Genomic DNA, 22,500 nt, shown 5'->3' with positions numbered 1-22,500 from the left:
AAGTGTTTGAATTATTATTTTAATTGGACATTTTACGATTTAACCTTTAAGTGTTTTGTTTTGATTTATTTCATTCATATTTTAAATGAATTTTAATTTAGTTTTGTTGTTTTTATTTGTATTATTTTTTATTTATAAAATGTATTATTTAAATTTGATATTTTTAAAAATGTATTTAATTTCTATTATTATTTTTTTATTTTAAAATTATTTTATTTTAATTTTACTTTTTTAAAGATGACTTGCTAAATATATTTGCAGAAAAGATTCATGAAATATGAAGGCGAATATTGCACAAGCTTGTCTTAAACATATCCTTTATATTCAGAAATAATATTAAATAAGAAAAATGTGTGAGATTTTTCACCCAAAATGTAGACATTCAGTTTTAGAGGTCATCTCAAATTCCTCCTGACTGTCAGTAAAACAGCAGCAGCAGATGATTATTAACAGTGAATGAAAACAGCATCATGCAAACATCAAATATCAGACACAGAGAAGCAGTTTTCCATTGTTTTTCAATGTGTTGGTGATTACATTACATTCAATTTAACCTTGGAAAATGAGAAAAATCACGCAGCCGTGCATGGATGTTGATCGAGGGTGATGTGAGCTGATACTCTGATTGATTGATCTGGTCTCTCAGCTGATCAATAAGGGTAAAGGTGAAGCTCTGAGGATTCGTGCCATCCTTCGCTCTCTGGTTCCCACGGAGGATCTGGTGGGCATCATCAGCATCCCTCTCAAGATGCCCGTCGTCATTAAAGGTGCCAAACACTCTCCTAATTCTCACATTTTACAATGAAACAACACAAAGGGATTGAAATGTCTTCTGGAAGTAATTGCATGATGCATGCAGTTCAATCAGTCTAATTAAAGAAAATTAATGGCACATCAGTTTGTGCTGAGAAATGATGTGAATGAATCTGTGTGTGTGTGTGTGTGTGTGTCAGACGGCGGCGTGTCTGAGCCTGACATGTCGGCCACTTTCTGCCCGGACCACAAGGCCCCCATGGTGCTGTTCCTGGAGCGTGTGTATGGCATCGAGGACCAGAGCTTCCTGCTGCATCTGTTAGAGGTGGGCTTCCTGCCGGACCTGAGAGCCGCTGCCTCGCTGGACACGGTCAGTGCTTTGAGACAGGACTCAAGGAGAGTGTGTGAACTGATGAGAAACTAATAATTAAGTTGTCTTGGGAAAGCCAGCTTACTGAAATGCTATTCTTCTTCTTCTGAGACTAACATTTCTGACTCTAACTCCTCCTAGAGCTTTAACTCTACAGACTCCAAACTCTGCTTAGATTCCTCAGACTGATCTTACAGAGTGTGCTTTATCTTTTCTTACTGATCGGATGTACGGTTTTGATAAAAATCCCATTACATTCTAGTTTAATGTGAAGGTAAAGTAAATCACTGTTGCTGTGCAGTGAATAGCCAATCAAATTCTGCGGTTTAAATCTGGATGTCGTCTGTTGCACTACAGTGTTTTCAGCATCAGATCGCATTATAAATACATGCATTTTAGGAACACAAGTATGTGCAAAGTTCAGTTTATTTACACATTCGCTCAATTTCCAACATTTCCGTTGATTTAAGTTTACGGCTTTTCAACAGTATTCAGATTTTGGATAATTTAAAACATAAATATTAGTATTGTAAATATGCATAATTATTAAATTACGTAATTATAATTATCAAATTACAACAGTAGCATATTTATATCGCTTTTTTATAATTGGTTAAAATAACAATAATAAGCACTGTATACAGGCATCTTTCTATACACATAATTGTAAAATAAAAACAAAATCAAATTAAGAAATCTAAATGAAACTTGTCATGTGACCATTAACCAATATGTTGTTAAATTATTGAAATATCTGGCAGACTTCACATATTTAACATGCATTTTGGGAACAGGTTTGCATAATTTCCAATATTTCTGTAAATGTGAGTTTACAGCATTCCACCAGTATTATTATTTATTCTTTTGAATTAGAATTATTTAAAACATTAATATTAGTATTGTGTCTTGCAATTTAAAATGAAATAATTTAGCCCTTTAATTATGAAGCATTCATTTTTATTTTACAGGACAATAGTGATTTACAACAGTAATATATTTATATCTTGTTGCATCTTGTTTCAAAACAGCTTCAGAGAAATAAACAGGAAAATAACAGTGTTTATGTTGTAAAATTCATCTTGAAGACTATGAGTTCAGTTCCTGCAGTAAATCAGCTCTACAGAAGACAAAAGAGCCATTAATCAGATCAATTCAGCTCAAAGTTTTGTCTTGGTTTGTTTTGCTTCATTGTTTGCTTTTGTATGTTTTGTTTGGTTGTTGATTTTAAATTTCGGTTTAGTTGGTTGTATTTTGTCTGTTTTTTTGGTTTTTGTTTTATTTGTTTTGTCTTGTTTAATTTTATTGTTGTTTTGTTTTGACTGTAAAAGCAAGTGGTTGTTGTGTCATTTTGAACTTCTGACACAATTGAATGTCAAATGTTGAATTGGGATGAGATGCTTTTGTTCCACTTTTAAGTCGTTTAGTCGTATCTTCTGCCGCTTTACCTTTACTGATGCATGCTTTTAACTGCTAAATCAGTGGATGCAACTTTAAAGACTGAGTAAAAATCAATTCAGATGTGATCATGAAAACCTCCCACCAGTGATTCAGATAAGTCCTCTCTGAGGTGTTGTGTTCGTTCCCAGGAGGCTTTGCGCACCACAGAAACCGCTCTGGCAATGAACAGGTACATCGGTTCGGCCGTGTTGCCCCTGCTGACCCGCTGCGCTCCTCACTTCTCCGGCACAGAGCATCACGCCACGCTCATCGACTCCACGCTCTACACCGTCTACCGTCTGTCCAAGGGCTGCTCGCTCACCAAAGCCCAACGCGACGCCATCGAGGAGTGTCTGCTGGCCATCTGCAGGTGACAGCTGCTCGTTATCATACAGTAATGGGCTCCTGATCGCTTGAATGAACTTAAGGCCCCTTCAGAGCAAGAACAATAACTGTAACGATCACGGCAATGAAGCTCACAGAACAACTATAGCAATAACGTCACAGAAGACTGATATTGTTGCAGTCCCATTCAGAGTGATCTTTTCCAGCTAAACATTTCAATTCATTTAAAATCTTTCATGCTTAATCAAAGCTGCAGCGAGCTTATAGTAAACACAACATTATGATCCACTTGTGTGGACGCTAACGTAGTTATCGTTATAGTTGACAGTTTTGCTGTAGTTATCACTGTAATTATAGTTTAAGTAAGTTTCATTATGGTTATTAGTTTCGTTATAGCTACCATTATACTTATTATATTATAGTAGTAATTATACTAGTTATCATTATCGTTGTGGTCTCATTATAGCTATTGTTCTAATTATATTTATAGTTATCTATATAGTTATTTTTGTGGTTAAATTATAGCTATTTTTATAGATATATTTATCATTACAGTTACAATTATACATCCATACATAGTAATTACTGTAGTTATCATAGATATTGCTATATTTAGCTTTGTGGTTTCATAATAGTCATTGTTATAGCTATAGTGTTCGCTATAGTTATTATAATTATAGATATAGTTATCATTATAGTTATCGCAATAGTCATCATTATAGTTATAGTTATCGCTATAATGGTCGTTATAGTTATTGCTGTAGTCATCATTATAGTTATAATTATCGTTATTGTTATCGCTATAATGGTCGTTATAGTTATTGTTATAGTCATCATTATAGTTATAATTATCGTTATTGTTATCGCTATAATGGTCGTTATAGTTATTGTTATAGTCATCATTATAGTTATAATTATCGTTATAGTTATCGCTATAATGGTCGTTATAGTTATTGCTGTAGTCATCATTATAGTTATAATTATCGTTATTGTTATCGCTATAATGGTCGTTATAGTTATTGTTATAGTCATCATTATAGTTATAATTATTGTTATTGTTATCGCTATAATGGTCGTTATAGTTATTGCTGTAGTCATCATTATAGTTATAATTATCCTTATTGTTATCGCTATAATGGTCGTTATAGTTATTGTTATAGTCATCATTATAGTTATAGTTATAATTATCCTTATTGGTATAGTTATCGCTATAATGGTCGTTATTGTTATAGTCATCATTATAGTTATAATTATCGTTATTGTTATCGCTATAATGGTCGTTATAGTTATTGTTATAGTCATCATTATAGTTATAATTATCGTTATTGTTATCGCTATAATGGTCGTTATAGTTATTGCAATAGGCATCATTATAGTTATAATTATCGTTATTGTTATCGCTATAATGGTCGTTATAGTTATTGCAATAGGCATCATTATAGTTATAATTATCGTTATTGTTATCGCTATAATGGTCGTTATAGTTATTGTTATAGTCATCATTATAGTTATAATTATCGTTATTGTTATCGCTATAATGGTCGTTATAGTTATTGCAATAGGCATCATTATAGTTATAATTATCGTTATTGTTATCGCTATAATGGTCGTTATAGTTATTGTTATAGTCATCATTATAGTTATAATTATCGTTATTGTTATCGCTATAATGGTCGTTATAGTTATTGCAATAGGCATCATTATAGTTATAATTATCGTTATTGTTATCGCTATAATGGTCGTTATAGTTATTGTTATAGTCATCATTATAGTTATAATTATCGTTATAGTTATCGCTATAATGGTCGTTATAGTTATTGCTGTAGTCATCATTATAGTTATAATTATCGTTATTGTTATCGCTATAATGGTCGTTATAGTTATTGTTATAGTCATCATTATAGTTATAATTATTGTTATTGTTATCGCTATAATGGTCGTTATAGTTATTGCTGTAGTCATCATTATAGTTATAATTATCCTTATTGTTATCGCTATAATGGTCGTTATAGTTATTGTTATAGTCATCATTATAGTTATAGTTATAATTATCCTTATTGGTATAGTTATCGCTATAATGGTCGTTATTGTTATAGTCATCATTATAGTTATAATTATCGTTATTGTTATCGCTATAATGGTCGTTATAGTTATTGCAATAGGCATCATTATAGTTATAATTATCGTTATTGTTATCGCTATAATGGTCGTTATAGTTATTGTTATAGTCATCATTATAGTTATAATTATCGTTATTGTTATCGCTATAATGGTCGTTATAGTTATTGTTATAGTCATCATTATAGTTATAATTATCGTTATTGTTATAGCTATAATGGTCGTTATAGTTATTGTTATAGTCATCATTATAGTTATAATTATCCTTATTGTTATCGCTATAATGGTCGTTATAGTTATTGTTATAGTCATCATTATTGGTATAGTTATAATTATCCTTATTGGTATAGTTATCGCTATAATGGTCGTTATAGTTATTGCAATAGGCATCATTATAGTTATAATTATCGTTATCATTATAGTTATCGCTATAGTAATATAGTCATCATTATAGTTATGGTTATAGTATATAATGCTGGTTTTAAGTGATTAATAGGACAGTAAAATAGCAGTATTGTCTGTCTGACAGCGGTTTGTGTGTGGACTGGAGTCAGATTTCGTCCGTGTTTTGTGTTGTGTTCAGGTACCTCAGACCCTCCATGCTCCAGCATCTGCTGCGCCGACTGGTGTTTGACGTCCCGTTGTTGTCTGAATACTGTAAGATGCCTCTAAAGGTAAACAAGTCTCACGATTATGTGATTTATACTTTGACTGTTTCCTTCCATTGCTCTGTAGTTTGACTCCACCCCTTTGGTTTGAGCCACGCCCACATTCATCATGCCATTTGACTCAGACGGCTCCCCTTATTTTAACTCCGCGTCTCACTCATCGGCAGTGGATGTTGTTTTTATCCATCGGTGATCTGGTTTTGGACTCTTAACTCATCTAATGTCCATTAATGACTCGTTAATGTAGTTTGTCTCGTTGCTCGTCATTAAATCATCAGAAAAAAAGCAGCATTGGCGTGTGATTCGTGTTTCAAAGAGGATGTTTTTATATGGCAACCCTCAATGATCATGTTTCACAGCTGTTGACGAATCATTACGAGCAGAACTGGAAGTATTACTGTCTGCCGTCCGGATGGGGGAGTTACGGTCAGGCGTCCGAGGAGGAGCTGCTGCTTACCAAGAAGATCTTTTGGGGAATCTTTGACTCTCTGTCTCAGAAGGTGAAGAGATTGGGGCTGGGTGGATTCAATGAATCTAAAGTAACAGTGAACTCTTTCCGACCCCAAGCGCTTGAGCGCTCATCTTCTGAATGACTGTGTTTGTAGAAGTATGAGCAAGATCTGTTTAAGATGGCCATGCCGTGTCTGAGTGCCATCGCTGGAGCTCTGCCGCCGGACTACATCGACTCCACGCTCAGCACCACGCTGGAGAAGCAGGTGTCTGTCGACACGCAGGGAAACTTCAACCCCAGACCCGTAAACACAGCCAAGTACGTCATAATTAAATTAAACAGCTTCATCAGAGTTGGTATTGTGGCTTTATATATGATCAGACACTTGCATGTGTCATTACAGCATTGCATTTTCATTTACTTAGACGTTAATCAAGTTTATTGTAGCTATATGGGAGCTCAGTTTTGGCCAAAATCTCATGATATTGAGTTACGAGGTTTTGCTGACAGTTGAGGATCCGATGCAGTTACGAACTTTAGTTCTTTAACGGTTTAAGGAACTTTAGCCACAAGCTCTTTTAAAAGCATTGGTTAAATATTTATAAAATCCACAAACAGACATAAAGATTACCAATATCATTGATTTAAAACAATAAAAATAACTAAATATAATGGAGATAGAACATGGTTGGGAAACACTGGGGTTACTCTGAAAAAAAGTTATTTGTTACTACTTACTAATTCCATCTTTAACAGTGTAATTAGATTACTATAGTAATTACTCTCTATAAAAAAGTGTTGTATTACTTATCACTAATTACTGAAAGTTGAGCAATACAAAGAAAACCATTAAACTGCTTTTAATTCTTTCAAATAAATAATATCAAATTGCATGAATTATTCTTGAACTGACAAAACTATTTAAAGGGAGGAGACATTTAAACATGCATTTTAACTTTAGATGTTAAATCTACTGTTTGATATTGAATTGTTTTATAGTCTATAGAGTGTTTAATGCAATTACATGAGAAGTGTAATTAACATAAAAAAATAAAGCAAAAAAAAATGTTTAAATTACAATTATTAATTATTTAGTAATGCATTACACCCGACACTGATTAATGCATCAAACACAGAATCAAGAAAAGAAACGTTGGAAACCACAGAATTTGAGGGAAAATAAAAATGGATTTCATGTGACACTAAATTAAAAGGAGTGTAATATTCACATTATTAAGTGTTTACTCTCAAGCTTCCTTCACTATTAAGGAATATCATGATAAATATCTATATTATATTGATGATACCTTTGGCTGAGGACTGAGACGCGTCTCCTCATCACGTCACAGCCTGAGATGATTTGATCGACGCTTCTGTTTTCCTCTTAGCATCTGCCTGCCGGAGAAGCTGGAGTACATCGCAAACAAATACGCTGAACATTCCCATGAGAAATGGGCTGCTGAGAAGGTGAGAGAAACACAACCGCATCTCCACTTCAGTCAGCTTCTCGATTCAAGCTGAGAGATGTACATTAAACATGAGATTCTCAACTGATCATGCTGATGTTTTGGTTGCTCCAATCTGTGTTTAGGTGCTTCTGGGCTGGAAACACGGAGAAAACATCGACGAGAAAGCAAAAACTCACCCTATGCTGAGATCCTACAAGTCCTTGACAGAGAAGGTACAACACATACACGTATTTACCCTTAAAATCTCCATCATAATCCCATCACAACGACTGCCAGCACGTTTTCTGTCGGCAGGAGAAGGAGATGTATTGCTGGACGGTGCGCGAGTCCTTGAAGAGCATGTTAGCGATGGGCTGGAGCATCGACCGCACCAGAGAAGAAGACAGCGTGTTCCAGCAGAGAGAGATGGAGAAGATGCACCGCATCTCACAGGCCTCTCAGGTACTTTATACTTGATCATCTACGTAATGATTTATAATACTAGCCAACTTTGTAAATGCAGCGATTTCATCATTAAAGGGATAGTTCACACAAAAATGAAAAGTAGCACGATTTACTCACCCTCAAGCCATCCTAGCTGTATGTGACTTTCTTCTTTCAGACGAATCCAATCGGAGTTATGTAAAAATAAAATTTCCAAGCTTTATAATGGCAGTGAATGGGTGTTATTTTTTTCAATAGTCCAAAAGAAGTCCAATAAAGCGCATCCATCCATCATAAAAATTGCCTCGCACAGCTCCGGGGAGTGAATAAAGGCCTCCTGTAGCGAATCGATGTGTTCGTGTAAGAGAAATAACCATATTTAAAACTTTATAAACCATAATCTCTAGCTTGTGCTAACTGATGGATGGTTGTGCTTTATTGGACTTCTTTTGAAGTATTGAAAAATAACACCCATTCTCTGCCATTATAAAGTTAGGAAGAGCCAGGATGTTTTTTATATATATATATATATAACTCAGAATAGATTCGTCTGAAAGAAGAAAGTCACATACAGCTAGGATGGCTTGAGGGTGAGTAAATCATGGGCTACTTTTCACTATTGGGTGAACTATCCCTTTAAGATTCCAGCCTCGAGTGAAATCCTGGGATTCTAGACAGTGAGGTCAGTCCAATAACGCAGAACACATTCACAGACGTGACGCAGCATTTGTTATCGTGTGCTTTCAGGGTAACGGCTTCAATCCCAACCCGCTGGACATGAGCAGCGTCCTTCTGTCCAGAGAACTGCAGGTGATCTGTTAACATGAATCCATGCATACAGTGATTTTAATCTGGACATATTTTGAAAATGTATTCTGAAAAAATATTTTTTTTTCGTCTTAAATTTTTTAAAATGTTTCTGTATATATATGATATATTTATGATATGGCAATAAAATTGAGCAATTTTTATTAATCCTACTTGATAACAAATAATAAATAATCAACAAAATAATAATTGATAACAAAATAATTAATAATTGTAACTGATGTTTAGATTTTTTTAAATGCATTAATAAATTAATAAGATCGTATTTGTTTACATTGGTTTGTGCATTACCAATATATTTCTGTATGCAAATTTTAATTTAGATTTTTATTAACACGTTGTAAACAAAACTGAATTTCAATCTTGCGCTACATTGCCACTCTGGTCAAACTGCGTTATTGCAAGGTCTTACATATGAGGTCAAACGACTATTTGACGACACAAATATTAGTCAAAATTTTTTATAAACAATAATGTCGACTAATCGTTCCAGATCTAAAATTAACATTTAACCAAGATGAACAGCTGTATTACTATTGTTAAAAATTTAAATAATGTAATAGATGGAAGCGTGTTGTAAAGTTTTGTCAGTTCCTGTTCAGTGTTTGTAGGTTTATGAATCAGAACAGCCATTTCTTCCATTAATTATTGTCTGTATATAGTTGTGCATATCCCAGTGTGTTCTAGACAGATTCTGGACTTTCCACGGCTAATAGAGTCAATCTTCTGTTCTTCAGTCGATGGTTGAGGTCGTAGCTGAAAACTATCACAACATCTGGGCCAAGAAGAAGAAGAGTGATCTGTGCAGCAGAGGTTAGTTATTCTCGAGAGCGAGGCGTGTTGTGAGGGTCATACGTGACATGTTGTGTGTTCTCTCAGCCGCAGGAGGAGCTCATCCGCTGCTGGTGCCCTACGACACGCTCACGGCCAAAGAGAAGATCAGAGACAGAGAGCGAGCGCAGGATCTCTTCCGCTTCCTGCAGATCCACGGATACGCCGTCAGCAGGTGCGTGCGCTTTCACACGCCTGTCACACGCATGAGCACCGGATGTAACGCCGCTGCTGCTGTGTTCCAGGCGTCTGAAGCACATGGAGCAGGACTCGTCTTCGATGGAGAAACGCTTCGCCTACCGCTTCCTGAAGAAGCTGCTGAAGTACGTGGACTCGGCGCAGGAATTCATCGCTCACCTCGGTTAGTGAAAGCACTTCTCGCGGTTCTCTTCTGTTCATCTGAGGACAGAGAAACTCGTTCTGTCACAGATTCATGAATTAAAGGATTACTCCACCCCAAAATGAACATTTTGTAATTAATCACTTACCCTCATGTCGTTCCAAACCCGTAAAACCTCTGTCCGTCTTCAAACACAGTTTAAGATATTTTTGGATGAAAACCTGAAGGCTTGCGACTGTCCCATAGACTGCCGAGTAAATAACAGTGTCAAGGTCCAGGAATTATTTGAAGCTATGGGAACACTTTTTGTAAGTGAAGAAAACAAAAATAACAACTTTATTAAATAATTCCTTTGTCAACAGTCTCCTCTGTGTCACTTCATATCACCGTGCTGTGTGTGCTCTTCTTGTGTCCTCCGCGCCACAAGGATGCGCTGTTTCTACGTGTATTTAGCTTTGATTTTAAATAAAACATTGCATTCTTGTGGCGCGGAGAACACAGAAGAGTATACGCAGCACATTGTTTTCTTCGCTTTTAAAAAGTGGACCTTGACACTGTTATTTACTCGGCAGTCTATGGGACAGCCTCCATGTTTTCATCCAAAATATCTTAAACTGTGTTTGGAAGACGAACTGAGCTTTTACCGGTTTGGAACGACAAGATGGTAAGTTATTAATGACAAAATGTTCATTTTAGAGTGGAGTAACCCTTTAACTTTAACTAATTCCCTTGTTACAGAGGCGATGGCTACCAGTGGAAAGAATGACAGATCACCACATGAACAGGAAATCAAGTTCTTTGCTAAGGTTTGAGAATGATTTCTGAATCTGAATGTTTGAGACGTTACCCTATATATATATATATATATATCTATATATATTATAACATTAATTTCGGTATTCAATTCTATGTTTTATCTATTTATATATTTTTATTGAATATACATTTTACTTTATATAGATGTAAAATAAGCCATTTTAAAGTAATATATATATATAACCATACTTTAGTTTCCTGTTGACCTGTTGTACTTCCTGTAGGTGCTCCTCCCCCTTATAGACCAGTACTTTAAAAACCACTCGCTCTACTTCCTGTCGTCACCCACTAAGAATCTGAGCAGCAGCGGATACGCGTCGAACAAAGAGAAGGAGATGGTCACCAGGTGATGAGTGGCTAATGTCATAGTCTCATAGTCAGAAACTTGTCGGTTTGATTTACCCTCTTCACTCGTCACGCTTCATTTATAAATCATGGCACATGCTGGTTAATCTGCTTTATAATTGATATATATAGCTGCTTCTTCTCTGCTCACCTGTCTAAGCTAGCGTTTCTTCCTTCCTCTCGCTGTCTCCTCACTCCCTGCTGCCTTCTGCTGGTCTCTAGTCTGTTCTGTAAGCTGGCCACTCTGGTTAGACACAGGATCTCTCTGTTTGGTAAGATCACCGCGTCTGTCTGACGGTCTCTCGTGCTCATCAAGTGTCTGCTTCTCAGTGCTTTATGTTTTGTGTTTGCAGGAAGTGACTCCACCACGATAGTCAGCTGTCTGCACATCCTCGCACACACGCTGGACACCAGGTACGACCTCACTTCCTGTCATTAGCTTCAGTATGTTCATGATCAGTATTTTTTTTTTACATTCCGGGAATAATCATTATTTTAAAAAATAGGCATAACTTACTATTTCTGATATATCTGATCAGCAGCTTCTCAATGAGTGAATGTGAAAAAATCTAATTCAAAATCAAAGTTTTGAATGTTCCTGTTATTACTGCATTTTCTTTTTTTTATTAATAATAAAATAACATATGAACCAAACCAAAAAACTATATATATATATATACAATTTATTTATTTATTTATTTATTTTTTCAATGTTGATGAGAAATTTTATTCGAATATATCATTGCATGAAATTTATAAGAAAATATAATCTGAGAATGATCAATATTAACCACATTGAAATTAATATAATTTAATTGAATTCCTTTGAGTTTGTCACTCATGATTGCTCAAAAACAGTCAAAATGTATTAAATCTACAAATTTACGTATATATAACAAAACAACATGAATATTACTCTCAAAAGGTTTTACTTGCTTAAACTTTCACTTGCAGATGAAAAACATGATAAATGTTTCATGCTGCAATGGTTCATCTGTAGATGACAGATAGATGACATAAAAGTTCTCTTACGAGAGTTCTCTCGTGCTGCGTCTTAGCTAAGACGCTACGGGAAAAGTCTCTTCACGAAATACTGAAGCAAAAAATTATCGTTAATTTTGAATTATTGTAAAGCGCATTTGCAGCAGCACACAGCCATAGGCGAGACGGCTCGCTCGCTCAGTGGCTGCTCTGCGGCAACTGCACAAGCCTATCGAGCGCAGGCTGATGCAACATCAGACCAATAAGCTTCGCGCCCTTCATGCCACTTCCCGCCGAAACGGGTGTGGCCCACCCTATAAAAGGAGCTTGAAAAGGCTGACTCACCTGATTTTTCATCTCTTCAGCGAAGCTCACGCATCGTTGGATCACGAAGGAAGCAAGCGCCGTCTGATAATGATCTCAGCGGGACGAGCCACTTCTGAAGCAGCTGCCCTTCGCCGCCTTCCACTGCCGTTCCTGCTGAGCTCTCCGGCGCCTATATCCTTTTAATATCCTTGTGTGTGTTCGCCCTGCGACACACACTCGTAAAAGAGCTGCGTCTTTTTAAAGATGCCCTCGTGCGGCTCGTGCAGAGCCCCGCTCAGTGAAGGAGACCGCCACGTCATCTGTGTCTCCTGCCTGGGTGAGGATCATGCAGCGCTCGCGCTCGCTGACAGCGGCTGCCCTCACTGCGAGCTACTGCCGATGGTGACTCTGAGGACTCGCCTGGCATTCTTCTCCAAGCCTGCATCCTCCGCTGCGCCGTAAAAAGCGCCGCTCCCAGCGTTTACCGGAACCGCCTCCAGCTCAACCGAGCTCGCCGGTTCTCCCCGCTTCACCGGCCTCCCCAGCATCGTATCCTGATGGTCAGTGCCCGCTGTCTGCTGCCGCGTCCTCCGAGGAAGTGGAACTCAGGGCCGCGTCGGAGGAAGAGGATACGTGCTCTCTGCTAGCTTCGGGCAGTGAGGGTTGGGCGAGCTCTGCGGATCTCGCGCCTTCTGCTCAGAGGCCCAGCAGACGGGCTGATATCGAGAAAGAGCTTATGCGAGTGCTTACGCTGGCCGCGGCGAGCCTCGGCCTCGAGTTGTCTGCACCCGCGCCCCCCTCTCGTTCCCGGCTGGATGGTAGCTTTCTCCCGGATGAGCGTATTTCTCCCAGCTCGAAGCATGCCCCGTTTCTTCCTGAGCTTCATGAAGAAGTGGCGAAAGCTTGGAACGCTCCATTCTCAGCGAGAACTCGTTTGTCTGTTTCGCCAGCATTCTCCACACTGGACGATGCTAAAAACAGAGGCTACCAGTCACTTCCGCCGGTGGAACAGGCTATAGCAACGCACCTTTGCCCGCCCTCTGCTGGACGGCGGACGAAAGCCTGCCGCATGACGTCATCTCTGCTCGCACGGATCTTCTCTGCTGCTGGGCAGGCTGCGTCTGCGCTACACACCATGGCCACGCTGCAGATTTTCCAGGGCGATCTCCTCCGCAAGCTGGATGAGATGGGACCTGAAGCGATCTGTCTCGCGGATCTGAGGAGTGCTTCGGATCTCTCCCTCCGCGCTACTAAGTCCGCTGCACAGGCCATGGGACGGGTTATGGCTTCCACTACGGTGGCTGAGAGACATTTGTGGCTAACGCTTTCGGACATGGCAGAGTCTGAGCGCACTGCGGTCCTCGACGCCCCCCTGACTCCTGCTGGCCTCTTCGGATCGTCTGTCAACGAGTTTGTCGAGAGATTCGTCGAGGATCAGAAAGCGTCACAAGCGTTTAAGCACTTCTTGCCAAAGCACTCCGGTTCTGCAGCGAGCCGTGCTAGACCGGCCCCGCAAAGCTCTCAGTCACGCCCCCCGCCTCCAGCTGCTTCATCGCGACAGCGTCAGCAACGCAGCTCGGGACCCCTTTCTCGCTCTTCCAGCCGTCGCCCGGCGCCGCGGGAGTCACGGCAGAGGATTACGGTGAAGCCGGAAGCCCCGAAGTCATCCTAGCACTTCTATGAAAGCGCCCGTGAACGAGTTCCGCTGCGGCCGAGCTCTCACCCAAGCGCGCCGCTGTTGCAGTTCCAAGAATTGTGACTGTCTCAGCGTTTTCTGCAACGCGCAAGCCTGCACAAGTGCCCGCTTGCCTGCACACAAAAGCCGTTATCACGGCTACCCAGTTTTTTCTAAAAAAGAGTGTTATTTCTGGTGTTCTGGCCACGGCCGATGGTGCTATAAATGTAGTGACGATGCCCACTCCTCAGTGCCCATCTCCACATGTAAGCACAGCCCTGCACACAGGGCTCGCGCCCATAAGATCGACTCAGGTCGATCGCGCGCGCTACATAGTAAACGTGCCCACTCCTCAGTGCCCACAAACACTATGTCACACACGGCGCGTGATTTCTGTAAAAACGAAACCCGTGCACGTACGCTCTGCCCAGGCAGACAGCGAGTCGAAAGCAGTAAATGTGCACGCTTGCAGCCCACAGTTACACGCAGACATCACGAGTCCCACGGAACCCGCTCAGCCCTCCCTCAATCGGTTAAGCAACGGGACGGGGTCGAGGAGGAGCGATCTGCCCGCTGTGATCAGCGAGCTCCCCGCCTCTAATGCCACAGTCGTAACGCCCATGGTGCAGCACACCGAAGCGCAGTCGTTGCCCAGTCAACAAAGCGCGCTTCGCATCCAGCCCTTAGCCATTCATGCAGATGCATGGTCAGCACTTCCAGGGGTTTCGGATTTGGTGCTAGGCATTATAAAGAGAGGCTACTCGCTACAGTTTTTTCGACGCCCTCCGCGCTTTTTAGCGCGCGTCGAAACTGCGTTCAAAACAGAAGTAGCGCACATACTTCGGGCCGAAATATCCAAACTGTTGAGCAAAGGGGCTGTAGAGCCTGTATCTCAAGCTCAAAGCGAGGGGGGGCTTTACAGAATCAGAAAGAGAGCTTTATTGCCAAGTATGCTTGCGCATACAAGGAATTTGTTTTAGTGACATAAGCTTCCAGTAAACAGAGACTACAACACACAGACAAAAAAAAAAAAAAAAAAAAAAAAAAAAAAATTTACAGGAGATTTACAAATTGGCAAATAAATAAGTGTATAAACAATTGTGCTATAAATGATAATGGAATAGGATTGAGTGAGATGCAGGAATGTTCTAGGATGGAGGGGTAACAAATAAATATAAGGATATTGCACATTTTTGCATAAGTTTAAGTGGGAAACATTTAACTGTTCATGAGGTAGATTGCCTGGGGGAAGAAACTATTCTTGTGCCTTGCTGTTCTTGTATTTGCGGCTCTGAGGCGCCGGCCAGATGGCAAAAGTTCAAAGATGGGGTGACTTGGATGTGAGGGATCCAGAGTGATTTTCTGAGTCCTTTTCCTCACTCTGGATGTGTACAGTTCTTGGAGGGTGGGCAGGGGAGCACCAATAATCCTTTCAGCAGTCCGAACAGTTCTCTGTAGTCTTCTGATATCTGATTTTGTAGCTGAACCAAACCAGACAGTAATTGAAGTACACAGGACTGACTCAATGACGGCTGAGTAGAACTGTTTCAGCAGCTCCTGTGGCAGGTTAAACTTCCTCAGCTGGCGAAGGAAGTACAACCTTTGTTGGGCTTTTTTCACAATGGAGCCAATGTGATTGTCCCACTTCAGGTCCTGAGAGATGGTGGTTCCCAGGAATCTGAATGACTCCACTGCAGTCACAGTGCTGTTCATGATGGTGAGTGGGGAAAGTGCAGGGGGGTTTCTCCTAAAGTCCACAGTCATCTCCACTGTTTTGAGCGTGTTCAGCTCCAGGTTGTTAAGACTGCACCAGACAGCCAGCTGCTCAACCTCCTGTCTGTAAGCAGACTCGTCACCGTCCTGGATGAGGCCGATGACTGTAGTGTCGTCTGCAAACTTCAGGAGCTTGACAGAGGGGTCTTTAGAGGTGCAGTCGTTGGTGTACAGGGAGAAGAGCAGAGGGGAGAGAACACATCCCTGAGGGGCACCAGTGTTGGTGGAGCAGCTGTTTGACATGAATTTCCCCAGTCTCACTAACTGTTGCCTATCTGTCAGAAAGCTGGTGATCCACTGACAGATAGAGCTAGGAACAGAGAGCTGGGTCAGTTTGGTCTGGAGGGTTGTTGGGATGATGGTGTTGAAAGCCGAACTAAAGTCCACAAACAGGATCCTCACATAAGTCCCTGTTTTGTCCAGATGTTGCAGGATGAAGTGCAATGCCATGTTGATTGCATCATCCACGGACCTGTTTGCTCGGTACGCAAACTGCAGGGGGTCTAGTAAGGGTCCAGTGATGTCCTTCAGATAAGCCAGAACCAGTTTTTCAAACGACTTCATGACGACAGACGTTAGAGCCACAGGTCTGTAGTCGTTAAGTCCTGTTATCTTGGGTTTCTTTGGAATGGGGATTATGGTTGAGCGTTTGAAGCAGGAAGGCACTTCACACAACTCCAGAGATCTGTTGAAGATCTGTGAAAAGATGGGGGCCAGCTGGTCAGCACAGGTTTTCAGACAGGCTGGTGTAACGCCATCTGGGCCTGGTGCTTTTCTTCTTTTGTTTTTCTTGAAGACCTGGCGCACATCATCTTCACAGATTTGAATTGCAGGAGGTATGGAGAGGGGGATTGCAGGAGGTGTTAATGGTTGTGCAGGGAGATGGTCAGAGTGGGTGTTGGGGGTTTCAAATCTACTATAAAACTCATTCAGGTCGTTAGCAAGTCGTTGATTAGCCTCAGTGCAAGGGGATGGTGTCTTGTAGTTTGTGATGGCTCTCAGTCCTCTCCAAACTGAAGTAGAGTCGTTGGAAGTAAACTGGTCTTCCAACTTTTTAGCGTAGGTCTTTTTAGCCGCTCTAATCTCTTTGTTCAGTGTGTTCCTGGCCTGATTGTACAAGACCCTGTCCCCATTTCTGTAGGCATCCTCTTTGGCCTGACGAAGGTGTCTGAGTTTTACTGTAAACCATGGCTTATCATTGTTGAATGTTAAATAAGTCCTGGTAGGAATGCATATATCCTCACAGAAACTAATATAGGATGTTACGGTCTCTGTGAGTTCGTCCAGATCGGTGGTAGCAGCTTCAAAAACGCTCCAGTCTGTGATGTCAAAACAAGATTGTAAATCCTGCTCTGTTTCGCTGGTCCATCTCTTCACAGTCTTTACTACAGGTTTAGCAGATTTAAGTTTCTGCTTGTAGGTCGGTATAAGATGAACCAGACAGTGATCAGAACGTCCCAAAGCTGCTCGTGGAACAGAGTGATATGCATCCTTTATTGTGGTGTAACAGTGATCCAGTATATTACTGTCTCTGGTGGGACAGGTAACATGCTGTCTGTATTTTGGCAGTTCATGGGAGAGATTGGCTTTATTAAAGTCCCCAAGAATGATTAAAACAGAGTCCGGGTGTTGTTGTTCTGTGTCTGTGATCTGATCAGCGAGTTTCTGTAAAGCCAGACTTACTTGCGCTTGAGGAGGGATGTAAACACTAACCAGAATGAACGAGTGAAACTCCCGCGGCGAATAGAACGGCTTGCAGTTGATAAACTGCGTTTCTAGATCAGGACAGCACATCTTCTTTAATACAGTTACATCTGTACACCACCGTTCATTGATGTAAAAGCATGTCCCGCCGCCGCGCGATTTCCCCGTTGATTCTGCGTCGCGGTCCGCTCTAAACAGCTGAAAGCCCGGCAGATGGAGTGCGCTGTCCGGTATGGCGTCATTCAGCCAGGTTTCCGTGAAACACAGAGCAGCAGAGTGAGAGAAATCCTTATTTGTCCGAGAGAGCAGAAGGAGTTCGTCCGTTTTGTTGGGTAGAGAGCGGAGATTTGCGAGATGGATGCTAGGCAACGGCGTTCGAAATCCGCGCTTCCTGAGTCTGACGAGCGCTCCCGCTCGCTTTCCCCGTCTGCGCGTCTTGAAGCGCTTGATCAGCGCCGCTGCTCCTCCGATAACAATGTTCAGTAAAACGTCTGTATAATAGAAATCCGGAAAAATATCATGTGGTGTGTTCTGCCGAATGTTCAGCAGTTCATCCCTGGTGAAACTGATCGTGTTTGTTAAACAAAAAACAGGAAAAACGAACAAAAACAGTACAAACACTGGAGAGCCAAGCACTGAAGCAGCCATGTGCGGCGCCATCTTGGATCAGATACTTTCTAGTGCCCAAGAAAGACGGGGGTCTCAGGCCCATACTGGATCTAAGACAGCTGAACAAGGCATTGGTGAAACACAGTTTCAGAATGCTTACGACCAGGAAACTCCTCGCGCATATTCGCAGAGGAGACTGGTTCATGTCAATAGATCTGAAGGACGTGTATTTTCAAATACAGATAGCGTCACGTCACAGTCGATACTTGAGATTCGCCTTCGAGGGCCAGACATACCAGTTTACAGTCCTGCCGTTCGGCTTGTCCGTAGCTCCTCGTACGTTTACGAGGTGCATGGATGCAGCGCTCGCTCCTCTCAGACTCAGAGACTATTTGGACGACTGGCTGATTCTGGCTCAATCACGAGCGGAGCTCGTGGAACACAGGGCCATTTTACTCGATCACCTCGAGAAACTCAGTCTCAGTGTCAACTGGACGAAGAGTTCGCTGAACCCCAGTCAGACGATACTGTTTTTGGGTATAGCTCTGGACTCACCACAGCACGCAGCAAGTTCTCTCCGCTGCGGCGCGACCGTTTCGCTCAGAGAATTTCAGAAGATGCTGGGTCTCATGGCCTCAGCATCTCCAGTTCTTCGGTTGGGCCTGCTCCGCATGCGCCCCCTGCAGTTCTGGCTGAGAGCGCGGGTATCTGGTCGGCTGCGTCTCAGGGTCAATCAGAGCCGCGTTACAGCCCTGAAACCCTGGACAGCGAACGACTGGTACCAATCAGGTGTAAGCCTGGGGACTTCTTTGAAAGTGAAGATGGTGTCGACGGACGCCTCCACTTCGGGATGGGGAGCGCTGCTCGAGGGCAGACCGTCCTTTGTCCTGAGGTCAGAACGGGAAAAGCTCCAACATATCAACTGTCTGGAAATGCTGGCAGTGGAGAACGCGCTGACGCGCTTTTGTCCCCGAATCAAGGGCCACCACGTCTTAGTCCGTTCGGACAACATGTCTGTGGTGTCCTACATAAATCGCCAGGGCGGTCTCGGGTCCCGAAACCTGTACAGGTTGGCGGAACGCCTCCTGGTTTGGGCTCAGCGCAACTTGCGCTCGCTGAGGGCAGTTCATGTGCCTGGGCTACAGAATCTGGGTCCAGACAGGCTGTCCAGAAACAACATTCCCACGGGCGAATGGTCTCTACACCCGCAAACAGTCCGGCTGTTGTGGGAGAGATTTGGCAGGGCGGAGGTGGACCTCTTCGCGTCCCACAAAAACGCTCACTGCCCCGCGTTCTTTTCCAAGAACGAAAGCGCGCTGTCACGGAGATGGCCGTGCTGCCCGCTTTATGCTTTCCCCCCCGTCTCTCTCCTTCCGCAGGTGATAGAACGGGTGAGAGGAACGAGATGTTCAATACTGCTCGTAGCACCATTTTGGAAGAACCAACCATGGTTTCCAGATTTGATGCAGTTAGCAGACACTGCCCCGTGGCCAGTGCCGTTGAGGAGGGATCTCCTCTCGCAGGCCAGGGGCTCGATTTGGCACCCTCAACCGGAGTTGTGGTCCCTCCATGTGTGGGCGCTCAACGGTTACCCGCTGATCTCTCAGTGGGAGTGCTAAATACCATCACTCAGGCTAGAGCTCCGTCGACACGACGGCTGTATGCCTCGAAGTGGTCGGTGTTCTCCAGCTGGTGCACAGCTCGGGGACGTTCACCCCTTAGTTGTGAGGTGACGGAGGTTCTCTCCTTCCTACAGGAGCTGTTGGATAAGGGCAGAGCCCCATCCACGCTCAAAGTTTACGTGGCGGCTATCGCAGCGTTTTCTGAGACAGCGCTCGGTCAGTCAATAGGAAGGAACGATTTGGTCATCCGCTTCCTTAGAGGAGCTAGGAGGCTGAATCCTCCCAGACCTCCGTCAGTCCCTGTATGGGACCTCGCGACAGTTTTTGGAGCCCATGAAAGGTTCACCTTTCGAGCCTATCCGAACGATTAGCCTCAAGCATCTGTCGTTCAAGACAGTGTTCTTGTTGGCTCTCGCTTCAGTGAAGCGTGTGGGTGACCTGCACGCGCTCTCAGTGAGCCAACGTGCTTGGAGTTTGGGCCTAAACTCAAGGGTCATACTCAAACCTAGGCACGGTTATGTGCCGAAATCCCCTCAACACGCCGTTTCGGGCTCAGGTTATTGCCCTGTCGGTGTCAGGAGAGGATGGAGACTCAAGTCTTCTTTGCCCCGTTAGGGCTTTGAGAGATTATGTGTCTCGCTCCGCTGTCTTTAGACAGACTGAGCAGCTGTTTGTCTCGTTCAGTGGACGTTCCAAAGGAATGGCTGTTTCGAGACAGGAGCCTATCCAGATGGATAGTTGATGCCATAGCGTTAGCTTACATTTCCAGGGGCCTTCAGTGCCCACTGGGCGTCAGAGCACACTCCACAAGAGGCGTGGCCTCGTCGTGGGCGTGGTCTACTGGGATCTCCTTGCAGGATATATGTATGGCGGCAGGTTGGGCCTCGCCGTCTGCATTTATCAGATTCTATAACCTGGGGGTTCCCGCCCTGCAAGCAGGGCTGCGGTCGGTATAGTCGAATCAGGGCCCTGATTGGAACTCTGAGATCGCAAGCGTTATGCGCTGTCGACTGTTATATGGGCAGTATTGCGTAAGACCCGCATTACCACATTGGTCAGGCCTTGCCTCGACTGTGTGATGTCATATTGCCGCGTCTACGGACGCTGCTAGATATGGGACGGAGGGTCCCTCCCCCCTCCTGTCCTGTACTCTCTGTGAGTCCCTCTGGTGACTGTGCACTGTAAATCCTGGGCGTTGCTTCCAGGTTTATTTGTGTGTGATCCCTGCGCGCACGGCGCTTTACATGGGGTTCCCGTAGCGTCTTAGCTAAGACGCAGTACGAAAGAACTCTCGTAAGAGGACGTACTCGGTTACTAACGTAACCTCTGTTCTCTCTAGAAGAGGGAACGAATACTGCGTTCTCTGCCGTGCGTACGATTCACTCTGGTTCGCTTCGGCGATGAAATAAATCAGGTGAGTCAGCCTTTTCGAGCTCCTTTTATAGGGTTGGGCCACACCCGTTTCGGCGGGAAGTGGCATGAAGGGCGCGAAGCGCCCTTATTGTTCTGATGTTGCATCAGACTGCGCTCAATAGGCTTGTGCAGTTGCCGCAGAGCAGCCAATGAGAGAGCGAGCCGTCTCGCCTATGGCTGTGTGCAGCTGCAAATGCGCTTTACAATAATTCAAAATTAAGGATAATTTTTTGCTTCAGTATTTCGTGAAAAGAGACTTTTCCCGTAGCGTCTTAGTTAAGACGCAGTACTCGTTCCCTCTTCTAGAGAGAACCGAGGTTACGTTAGTAACCGAGTACGTTTTTTTTTTATACTAATATAACTCCACAGTGTTTTTGACACTAAAGGTACTCCATACACAGCCGGGTCAAAATGACCCGAGCACAATTATGTCTTATATCTCTTAAAAAATAAATGTAAAAAATCTGAAGAAAAAAAATTAAATGATGTATGTTTTGAGGGTCTTAAAGGATTTGCAAAAACCTTTACTAATGTGATGAGGCAGATGGTGTGTGACTGAGATGATGTAGAATGGTTTCTCTCTCAGGACTGTGATGAAGTCTGGATCGGAGCTGGTCAAAGCCGGTTTGAGGACTTTCTTTGAGAGCGCGGCTGAAGATCTGGAGAAGACTCTGGAGAACCTGAAGCTGGGGAAGTTCACGCACTCACGCAGTCAGATGAAGGGCGTCTCGCAGAACATCAACTACACCACAGTGGCTCTGCTGCCCATCCTGACCGCTCTGTTCGAGCACATCACTGAACACCAGTTCAGCTCCGACCTTCTGTGTGAGTCAAAACATCAGAACCATCACATCACACCCTGGAGATTCATGCTGAGCACATGCTGACTCCATTTACTTTCTAAATCCTTGTTCCTGCTCTTACTGGATGATTTCATCATGTTAGCGTTCAGAAAAAAGTTCCAAAAAAGACTTGGTTAACCTCTGAAACTTTGAAACTGAAAAAAACAATATTAACAGTAACAGTAGCACAGATATTCACAAAATGTATTTGCAACAACATAAACAAAATAAATAATAATATAATAAAATAAATAAATAATAATACGATAAAATTTACTCAGGCATTTAGGCTGGTGATGCAAAATCAAATGTTAATAAAAAAATTAATTAAAATAGTAAATGTTCAGATTAAAATATATTTGGTTAAATTATAAATATATA

The 22,500-nt window shown here is 42.4% G+C and overlaps 1 protein-coding gene across 9 annotated transcripts in view; it reads left to right on the top strand.

The window, feature by feature from the left end:
- LOC132144914 (ryanodine receptor 3) overlaps positions 1-22,500 on the top strand; it is a 155,661-nt gene that overhangs the window by 85,280 nt on the left and 47,881 nt on the right. For all 9 annotated transcript variants that reach the window (XM_059555500.1, XM_059555495.1, XM_059555498.1 and 6 more), the window contains 18 exons: positions 647-767; positions 954-1,123; positions 2,710-2,930; positions 5,607-5,697; positions 6,051-6,191; positions 6,297-6,460; positions 7,531-7,609; positions 7,734-7,823; positions 7,906-8,052; positions 8,782-8,844; positions 9,600-9,675; positions 9,742-9,868; positions 9,939-10,054; positions 10,772-10,839; positions 11,074-11,195; positions 11,417-11,466; positions 11,548-11,608; positions 21,864-22,102. In XM_059555500.1, coding sequence (XP_059411483.1) covers positions 647-767; positions 954-1,123; positions 2,710-2,930; positions 5,607-5,697; positions 6,051-6,191; positions 6,297-6,460; positions 7,531-7,609; positions 7,734-7,823; positions 7,906-8,052; positions 8,782-8,844; positions 9,600-9,675; positions 9,742-9,868; positions 9,939-10,054; positions 10,772-10,839; positions 11,074-11,195; positions 11,417-11,466; positions 11,548-11,608; positions 21,864-22,102 — 2,146 coding nt within the window. The remainder of the gene's footprint in view (positions 1-646; positions 768-953; positions 1,124-2,709; positions 2,931-5,606; positions 5,698-6,050; positions 6,192-6,296; positions 6,461-7,530; positions 7,610-7,733; positions 7,824-7,905; positions 8,053-8,781; positions 8,845-9,599; positions 9,676-9,741; positions 9,869-9,938; positions 10,055-10,771; positions 10,840-11,073; positions 11,196-11,416; positions 11,467-11,547; positions 11,609-21,863; positions 22,103-22,500) is intronic.

Source organism: Carassius carassius, chromosome 8 (assembly GCF_963082965.1).
Source record: "Carassius carassius chromosome 8, fCarCar2.1, whole genome shotgun sequence".
NCBI lineage: Eukaryota > Metazoa > Chordata > Actinopteri > Cypriniformes > Cyprinidae > Carassius > Carassius carassius.
Note: the sequence above shows the minus strand (reverse complement) of the source record. Positions and strands in the feature narration are given on the sequence as shown.